Source organism: Borostomias antarcticus (genome assembly GCF_949987555.1).
Source record: "Borostomias antarcticus genome assembly, chromosome: 1".
Classification (NCBI taxonomy): Eukaryota; Metazoa; Chordata; class Actinopteri; order Stomiiformes; family Stomiidae; genus Borostomias; species Borostomias antarcticus.
In genome coordinates this window covers 26,270,967-26,281,287 of record NC_140234.1, presented here as the reverse complement: position 1 = coordinate 26,281,287, position 10,321 = coordinate 26,270,967, and the positions used below count along the sequence as shown (strand labels likewise).

The following is a 10,321-nucleotide window of genomic DNA, read 5'->3' as shown; positions in this document are numbered from 1 at the left end:
GGCACCAACAAGCCGATCGTAGCGTAGAGAATGTGAGCCGCGAGTGTAGCCTACAGATGGAGAATAGCCAGTCTGCACGCTGTGCACATGCATGCTGGAGCAAGTGGGGAAGCTATATTTCGTTTATAAAGACGTTTATAAAGATCATATTACAGAGGCATGTGAAAACCACAAGCCCTCGCTCTATGTAAGCACAACTAGCGATTCATAAAAACAGATTGATGAAAACAACCGTTTCGCGGCAGAAAATAGATTTTTTAGAAGCTGCATTCTCAGTGCCCCGTCCGCCGCCATTACATGGATATACTTGGCTCGCGCTGGACTTTCTTCTACAGAAAGAGATTACACAAAAGTTATCTCGGTGAGTCAAACGTCTTATAATATGCCGTAAATAAGGTCCAGGTTGTCAAAAATGAAAAAACATTCTCCTTTAAAAAATTGGATACATCCATCGAAGAAATTCAAGATCAACCCAAGTAAGTCTTCAATTCTACTACTTAATGCAGAAGAAAGGGACAGCCCCCCCTCCCAAGCGTCAAACTTTACTAGTACGTAACAGAATCTTTTACATATTTAGGCATACAAGTTGTACCTAAAATAGAGGATATGGTGAAGAGAAATTACGACTCTATTATGGACTCTGTATCTAATTCAATTACTAGATGGACGCCCCTGCCAATCTCACTAATTGGAAGAATCAATGCACTAAAAATGAATGTACTACCAAAGCTACTTTACTTGTTTCAGAACCTCCCTCTGCCGCCTCCACCAAACTTGTTTCTAAATTTGAGGAAGCTATTATTCAAGTTTATATGGAATAATAGATGATCTAGGCTCAGTCTGTCGCTGCTGTATTTACCCTATGAAAGAGGAGGACTCCAGTGCCCTAATCCTCTATGGTACTATTGGGCTGCTCAGTTGAGGACTATAATGTTCTACAACACAACCACAGCTGTTCCTAAATGGGTGAAGATGGAATCCGACCCACTTGGGGTGCCTCTCCCCATGTATTTGTACTCCGAAGTAGGGATGTGCACGGTTAACCGAGTACTCGAGTACCCGAGTAGACGATCAGCTAGTCGGAAAATAAACACTACTGGGTTAATCTAAAGGCTATACAATATGGCATGTTTGTCCGTGAAAGCGCGCATTTCTGAGCACCTGTGCCCCTTTTCAATTGTTAACAAAGAGGATAGAGCGTTGGCGGCTGCCTGGATAAAAGCGCTGGATACGGAGTCTTTTTTTCGAGCGCTCCGGCTTTTTGAAAACATTGCCATCTCAACTTTTCAGAAAGGCGCTGCCAACATCACTGCGGCTCTTTCAGGTAACCAATGATCAGATATTAGATAGGGCATGACTCGTCAGCTGTCTGGGGATCCCGGGGACCGCCCTGCCTGGCTATAAACGGAATATCTGAAAGTGCACCGATCGTAAAAATAATAAATGCAGCCAGCTGTCAGGGGTAGTGATGACTGATTACTAGTTGACTACTGTCTAGCCAGCTGACTACGTTTTAAAAGCAATATTTATTTACATGGACACAGTTATTGGGTGCAAAGTTACGTGGTCACGAAAACTAGCAATAATTAGCCCATGGGCTTGCTAATGCTAGCTGTCCATGGTTCGGTTTTCCATACTGTTAAGCATTTTCGGATCAAACTACACAGTGGCTTTGCATAGTGTTAAAGCATTTTATGGATCGAGCCTCGGACTTTCAAACATGTTACAGCGTAGGTAGCCTATGAGAGAACTAGTGAGTATAGCCTATATATATGCCACTTCATTTGTTTTGTTTTGACAATTAAACGCTGGTACCGGGTCTCTGATTTTGCCGGGTCTCTGATTTTGTTTATCTGCATACTGTGCATAGTAGGCAGTGGTGTGAGTGGACTTTGTACTCTGGCTCCACGCAGCACTCCCATCATTTTGCGGTAGGCTATCATGTTGGTAATGAGGTGGTGCTGAAAAAGACAGTGAGTACCAGCACAGGTCCATGCGCGTATAGCCTACTCCTATAGTTGTCAAGCCTGATAAATAAATATTGAATGAATAGGCCTATTGTTCAATAAATCCATTTAGTTTTGCATGGACATTTCTCTAATGAAGGCTTGACGCCGAAACATCCATTATTGTCCTATAAATTGGAAATAGGCAGTGAGTGCTGCGGTTCTTCTGCTTTTTAGATAACGCTAAAAATTCATTCACTTGTTATCCGGCATCGGCAGTAAAGGCTTGGTTTAATACTTAATTTTGATTAGTTAATTAGAGGTCTGGTTGCATATTGTAGGCTTAGAGTTTTCAGAGTAGCCTAACGATAGGCTTAATAAGCTATATGAGCTGGGCAGTGCATCCACATTAAAAGGCTGCGTTTTTCGATTCCGATAGTTTCATGAAAACCTGGTTGTGGGTTATTCAATCTGATGATAAGTAATGCATCCAACCACACATCAGCTTTTAAATGTTTATTTGCAAGGACATGGAAGAGACATGAAAGCACCGCCACGGTAATAATGGCGGAAAAAAACGTTTTCCCCTCCAAGAGGGCCGGGGTTAAATGCGCTCTGTCTGGACGGTATCTTTTTTTGAGTAATCGGTTACTCGAGTAGGATCAGGTTAGGTTACTCGGTTTTAAAATTAGTCGAAATTCCCATCCCTACTCCGCAGATCTGAAAGAAATAACAAAAACAAACCTCCAATCCCATTGTACGGAACATGTTAAATATCTGGAGTGATGTGCAAAAGTATTTGGGTGAAAAGGGGTGTTAGGGTGTTATTACCAAACATTTTCTGGTTTTGTACATTTACAAACATTCACAATTTTGTAGTCCACTAATTTATCAGGTCATGTAATTTCAATTCACAGTATTTCAGTGGCATGACTAGCTTCCGTCCTAGCAGTCCTGAACAGAAACAAGCCAGCCACGCACATAAGCCAGGCTGGACCTGGCCTGGTTTATACCTCCATGGCAGATTCCCACTTCTGCGAGATTGATATGCACACACAGCACGCAGCTTTGATGGTCCGGAGACTCTACTCACAGCGGACGCACCAACATGTAAACAATCATGGCGGTAACCGTGTAGCTAGCTAACAACATTAGACAGCTAGTGGCATTTTTGGGATCTATCGTCATCTCTTTCTTTATTCTACAACGCAGAGGTATGCACTTCAAACAAGGGGGTCAACCCGATCGTTTTAGAGGAAGTAGGCTCGATATCGGAGGTTATTTCGCTTCACTTGAGATGGAAGAAGCGGCTGTGCTAACGTTAGCTCAGCCAACTAGTAGGTTCACATTTTGAAAGTAAACATCCGCTGGTTGGCTAACGTAATAGCTAGCTACAATGCGCCGTGCACGTTCGCCATTTGGCATTAAACTAGTCAAACCTGGCCAACACTGGCTAGTGGAGAACGAAGACTGGATTATTCTCTATTGATCGGTGGCTCTATTGATCAACTAGCTTACTAGAACTCTGTCATGGGTCTGGTGAACTTTGTCCTCTCCAGCATAGGAATATGTACCGAGATCGTGTGCTTTCTGTTGGACCTCAACTTCATCATCGTCCATTCCTTGATTCGTTTTGTGGTGGCGTGTGTTGCCTTTGTCAATAACCTGCCCACTCTGCTAACCAATTTAGCAGTGGGGTGCTGGAACTTTGTCGTGTTTTGTCTGATCTCCCTGGCGGATGGCGTGGCAGTCGGTACCCAGGGGGCAGTCAGCATGTTGGGAGGTGTTCTGGAGAGCCTGAAGATGGTGGGCCACCTGTCTTCTCACGTGTGTCTGCGTGGGAGAGAGCTGCTGCAGCGCAGCGTGCTGTCGGCGTGTGAGGGCTGCGGCGTGGCGGTGAGCCTGGCGGTTTACCTGGTCAACAGCGCCGTCAACATGCTGCTCATCGGCGCTCAGAACCTGTACTGCGGGGTGGTCAGTGTGTGGCAGGCCGTGTCCAGCCCGCTACAGACGGTCCTAGAGCTGATCCTGACGCTCCTGGCATTCCTCCACAGCAGCCTGGTCGGCACCTCTCTGTTCCTGTGGAGCCCCTGCAGCCGGGCGCTGGAGGCCCTGTTCTCACTGGCTCAGATCCTGCTCAGCGTCTTCATCCTCAACGTCTACGGCATGCTGCTCACAGCCTCAGTTTCCCTGGCCGCCGCCCTCTACCTCAACCCAGAGCTGGCCCGCCGTGCAGCCCGCCGCCTCCTCTCTGTCCCCATCCTCAGGTGCCTGCTCGAGTCCCTCCGCCGTCTACAGAGGCCGGTGAGTCGAATACCTGGAGCTCTGCGTCGCCTGCACAGGGCACTCTGGCACCTGTACTTGCAGGAGAGAGGCCTTTGGCGGAGGTTGTCCAGGCAGGGCGGTAGGCTGGGCCAGGGCCTGGGGTCGAGGCTGAGGTTGGGGTCGAGGCTGAGGCTGAGGCTGGGGTTGAGGCCGGGCCTCGGAGACGACAGAGTAGCGGGGGACGGGGACCCAGGGCAGGGGGGGGCTGACGGAGCAGGCTGGAGGGCTCCCCCAGATGGCAGGGCAGGGTTGGGACCACCACAGGAACAGCCTGGTGGTCATCCACACCACCACCACCGGAGACTACCAGAGAACCAGCCGGAGCTAGCCTTCCCCGGCTCCTCCAGCACTAAACGACCCCTGCAGAAGCTCTCCGCACCTGGGGAGGAGGATGGCGGGGCCGGCCCAGGCTCTGAGCACGGCCTGCTGAGCCTGCTGAAGGAACAGGAAGAGAGGAAGAGGTGTGTGATCTGTCAGGACTGCGCTAAGACGGTGGTGCTGCTGCCTTGTCGGCACCTGTGTCTGTGTAGAGACTGCACCAGCATCCTGCTCCGCCAGCCCATCTACCTGCAGAACTGCCCTCTATGCAGACACATGATCCTCACCACCATGGATGTGTACCTGTGAGGGGTGGGACCAATACAAGACTAAACCACACTAGCACCATGGGTGAAGGCCTCTCAGACAGGCTTCTCAGTGAGGGGGATTCTGGGAACAGAGACCGGGGTGCTGCAGGGTTAACATGGTCAATCTCAGGTTTCAAATTAAGACTAGATCTAATCTAGTTTAAAATCATCCCTGCATCTAGACTCCAGACAGACTACAAGGACTATGTTAATCCAGACTAAGACTGTAGGCCCGGTCAGTTCAGCACAGGTCTAGCCCACTTTGCTGAGGTGCTTGTTGCTACCAATGTTGTAACCCACAGCTGTGACTCTGAGCTGGGTAAAACATACCCATGGCACAGTGCTAGATCACAGTCATACCCATGGCACAGTGCTAGATCACAGTCACACCACCATGATAAACATGGTGTTTCATCTAGCCATTTGCCTATGAACCTCAGGCCAGGTCAAACTGCATGTTTTGTGGAATTCAATCAGGAATGGGATGTGAGATCATTCCAAAGGGCCAATTCAAGCCTAATCTTCAAGTGCTGGGTAATATTGTGTAAATTGTCATGATCACCTCTACTGGTGAGATTTGTGTGTTGGGATTGGGCTTTTGGGTGTTTTGGGAATAAAGGTTAATTTCGTAAACAGTAATTGGCTAAATATAGGCTTCCTGTCAGACTTTTACCAGTGGAAAATATTTTGTTGGCATGTCTGTTTTTATCAGGTTTTTGTGTGTGACGATTCCATTCCAGTATTACATTAGTATGAGCCCTGTGGAAAAAAGACACCATACAAGGTCCTGTTCTCCTTAATTGCTAGGAAATGTTTTCCCCACATCAAACATTGATCTGCTGTTCTAAAAGTGCTACTCTAAAAGGGCCACATTAGCACATCACAGCATCAGGGTTTTCATGTGTTTCCCTGCAGAGTGGGGGTATTGATCTGGGTGGACTGGGGGCAGGATGATTACATTACTCTGGGCCAGCATCACAAATCCTTTTTGGGGGGACTTAATCTTTCTATAGTGTGTTTGGACCAAACACTCTTCTCTGCCTTCTAAATGGTTTTTAGGTTTTATATTATTGTCATTGATCACCTGATTGGATGGCTTACGCCTGTACTGACGGGAGCCAAGGTTAGCGTTCTTGGGTTCCTGGTGTGTGACTGCCATGACCTCTAAGCCTTACCTGCTTTCCGTTGCCTCAACTTAAGCATCACTACAACAGTGACACACGACCAATGACATTAGTTCAGGGTGTGAACATTCCATAGCCACCAGGATAATTGCATGGTTCTCTCTCACAAGACTATTGTCTTGTAGCTCACTGATACAATGCCAAACCAAACCTTTAATACGTCAACAACAATCATGTTAAACATGGTATTTAAGTGATAAACAGGACTTTATGTGGCATGTTTACAGTGTCTGCTCACTGGTGGGCTGCAAGAATAAATGAATGTATAATGAGGGTGGTGGTGGTTGTTTTTTACAAACCACTCCTCTTCACTGTTGCAGTGTTATTTTTACAGTCTGACCATCTTTGTGAACAAAGATAATTGTTTGTGGGTGTGGCTTTGCTACTCTGTAATAAACAATATTTTGATACTATATCGGTTTCCTTCTTGGTCCACTTCCATAAATTAACGTAGATAGATGAACACGTGTAGTGTTGTGTAGTACTAATCACTATTGAATGTATTTGCACAAATCCTTTTGAATTACTATAGAATCACTACATGATTATTCATTCTGTCACACTTAGCTTTTGGGAAACTACTACGTATAAACTATTCATTCCTTATTGAGTTACTGCACAATGCTGACACTTACTGATGCCTTCAGAATCCCTATTGAATTACTGCTTCCTTCTGTGTGTGGATTGTTGTCACTACTGATCTCTATTGAGTTTATTTTTTTAACCTTTTCTTTTACACAAACCCTTTTAAATTAAATTACTATTGAAAACTGACATATTAACTACTATTTGTCTATTCTGTATCATGCTATAAAAGTTCATATCAATTCTTATCAAACAAGAATGATCTTACACAAGCATTATTTTAACATTATTATTATTATTATTAGTGCAGTGCCCACTGTCTCTCAATAGACAATACACTATTGATCACTACTAAAATATGTGTAGTCTTGCTGTACTGTTGCAACTACATATTCACTATACAAGTATTTAGTAAAACCTCTACATGGTTGCCATTTAAATGTCTGTATAGTAAAGAAATAGTGTTTTGATGGTTTTTTTCACACCAAGTAGCAAAACGCTGCTCAATTACTACTGGAAATGCTACTGCTCTGCTACACAACTCTACTGGTGTTTCATGAGTAGTACATGAACTACAGATTCACTGCACCATTCCTACATGTCATTACATAGCCACTACTACACTAATAGGTCTTGTATAGTGATTCAGTAGTACTCTTTAATGAGGGGTAGGGTGTGTTTCATGTTAGGTCTCTGGACGTACGAGCTACAGTAGAATATCTCCCTCTGGCTCCTTCAGCTCGTCAGTCAGAAATCACAGCTCTCTTCCTCCAGCGGGTCCAGCTCTTATCCTACTTCCTCCTCGGGTTGTTATGACCATATTTGGTATTTCTGATCATACCCCCCCCCCCCCCCATCCTGAGGTGGGACTGGAACATGACTCAGGCTGTGACTGTAAGAGGATGCAATAATCTTGGGGGTAATTTCTGGACTGAACGTGAGAAAGTGTCCTCTGCTCTGCTCTAGACCGCCATCTGAGTCTGTCCTCTGCTCTAGTCTACACCCCCATCTGTGCTCTGCTCTAGTCTAGTCTACACCCCCATCTGTGCTCTGCTCTAGTCTAGTCTACACCCCCATCTGTGCTCTGCTCTAGTCTAGTCTACACCCCCATCTGTGCTCTGCTCTAGTCTAGTCTACACCCCCATCTGTGCTCTAGTCTAGTCCAGTCTGTGCTCTCTGCTCTGTTCCAGATGTATCTGTGCTGGGATTCGGGGGGTTCAAGGTGGTTTATTTGTCATGTCATACGACACGGGCACCAAGTAGAGCTACATGCTTGATGGGGGGGCGGATGCTGGGGGCTTTGGTGTGGGATGATGAGGGGGAGGAGCCAGGGTCAGCAGAGGGCTCTTACTGGACATCAGGGACCATTTCCTCCAGGAAGTGGCTATCCGCTGGAGTTTAGTGGTTTACAACATGGCCGGCAGCATTCCCCAAACCACTAAAAATAGTCTTCCTGTGACATAGGGGGTGTGACCTCTGCTGACTTCCCATCTGATCACATGAAAAAAATGATAAGAATGTGGATCAAAATGATCAGATTTTTGAAGATTAAGATCCGTCTCTGTGAGGCCTGGTTGGTTGACTATGAACTGGGCCGGCAGCGCTGGGGTTAGGGGTTAGGGTTACATGGGCTACTGTCCATGTGAGGCATTGGACCAGAAGCTCAGCTACATGTTGGCTCAGTAGGCCTATAGTATATAGCATAGAATAGTGTTTAGTATATAGTATAGAATAGTATATAGCATAGAATAGTGTTTAGTATATAGTATAGAATAGTATATAGCATAGAATAGTGCTCAGTATATAGTATTGAATAGTATATAGCATAGAATAGTGTTCAGTATATAGTATACAGTAGAATAGTATAGCATAGAATAGTGTTCAGTATATAGTCTAGAATAGTATATAGCATAGAATAGTGTTCAGTGTATAGTATAGAATAATATATAGCATAGAATAGTGTTTAGTATATAGTATAGAATAGTATATAGCATAGAATAGTGTTTAGTATATAGTATAGAATAGTATATAGTATAGAATAGTATATATCATAGAATAGTGTAGTATATAGTATAGTGTTTAGTATATAGTATAGAATAGTATATAGTATAGAATAGTATATATCATAGAATAGTGTAGTATATAGTATAGTGTTTAGTATATAGTATAGAATAGTATAGTGTTTAGCATATATAGCATAGTATAGTGTTTAGTATATAGTATAGAATACTATATAGTATAGTATTTAGTATATAGTATAATATAGTACATTATCACTTCAGCACTGGATAGCTCCCTCTGGTCACTTAGGCGACTGGCCACCAGGTGGGTCAGTCTGAACCAGGGCCCTTCACTGTGGGCTCCTCCAGGTGGGTCAGTCTGAACCAGGGCCCTTCACTGTGGGCTCCCCCAGGTGGGTCAGTCTGAACCAGGGCCCTTCACTGTGGGCTCCCCCAGGTGGGTCAGTCTGAACCAGGGCCCTTCACTGTGGGCTCCCCCAGGTGGGTCAGTCTGAACCAGGGCCCTTCACTGTGGGCTCCCCCAGGTGGGTCAGTCTGAACCAGGGCCCTTCACTGTGGGCTCCCCCAGGTGGGTCAGTCTGAACCAGGGCCCTTCACTGTGGGCTCCCCCAGGTGGGTCAGTCTGAACCAGGGCCCTTCACTGTGGGCTCCCCCAGGTGGGTCAGTCTGAACCAGGGCCCTTCACTGTGGGCTCCCCCAGGTGGGTCAGTCTGAACCAGGGCCCTTCACTGTGGGCTCCCCCAGGCATTCTTCCTGACAGATGGAACCCTTGAGGGGTTTCTGGTTAAAGGGAGAAAGTGAGTCCAACATTTCATCTCCAGCTCTCCTGTCTTGCGGTGTCAAGAACCCAGCATATTTTCTCAGCTGGAGGATCTTGGGAGAACTTCAGGCCTCTTGTTAGTGCAGACCGATCAGCGGCCTGTTTCCTGTCTGCTGACTCCAATAGAGAACCTCAACATATGTTTATTTGTTTGTGAGTAAGTGAAGCTGATGTTGACAGGGTGGTGGAGGTTGGGTGTCTGGAGACGATAAGAAAGAGGGGAATAACAGAGAATAAATGCAGTTGTTCCCCCGGAGACTCGACCAATCACATCGCTCCAACTGACCCTCAGAGCACTGTGGGAAAATGACACACCACATTTACACCCCCCCTGCCTCTCTCTCCCACTCTCTCTTCGCCCTCTCTTTCTCTCCCTCTCTCTCTCTCTCTCTCCCCCCTCTCTTTCTCTATCCCCTCTCTCTCGCTTTCTCTCTCCCTCTCTCTCCCCTCTCTCTCTCTCTCTCCCTCACTCTCTCCCCCTCTTTCTCTCTCCCTCTCTCTCTCCCCCCTCTCTTTCTCTCTCTCTATTTAACTCTGTGTAGTTCGACATCTCTCTCTATCTCCTTGATTCTATAGTCACAGTTTCTAGGAGATGAATCTACCTGATTAGACAGCAGGCAGGAGAAGCTCATTGATAAGATCTCCAGCTCTGCCCTCGGCTGCTGTGATGAATCATGGGTAATTATTTCTGATAATGGTCCTGATCATCTGGAACAAAGAATCAGAGACCAACAGACTGGACATCAGAAGGATGCAGATCAATAGGTTGAAGGGTCATTATCCAGGGCCTCCTCCCTAAGTGGGAGACTAGCAG

General features: G+C 46.0%; 1 protein-coding gene across 1 annotated transcript; it reads left to right on the top strand.

Annotated features, from left to right (window-relative positions):
• The first annotated feature begins 3,076 nt into the window (after positions 1 to 3,076).
• Positions 3,077 to 6,442, top strand: rnf26 (ring finger protein 26). The gene has a single exon (XM_084438087.1). The coding sequence runs from the start codon at positions 3,477 to 3,479 to the stop codon at positions 4,896 to 4,898; it is 1,422 nt and encodes a 473-aa protein (XP_084294213.1). The 5' UTR covers positions 3,077 to 3,476; the 3' UTR covers positions 4,899 to 6,442.
• Positions 6,443 to 10,321: the final 3,879 nt, after the last annotated feature.

Coding starts and splice junctions, on each gene's coding strand:
- rnf26 (XM_084438087.1), top strand. CDS start 3,477: ATGGGTCTGGTGAACTTTGTCCTCTCCAGCATAGGAATATGTACCGAG.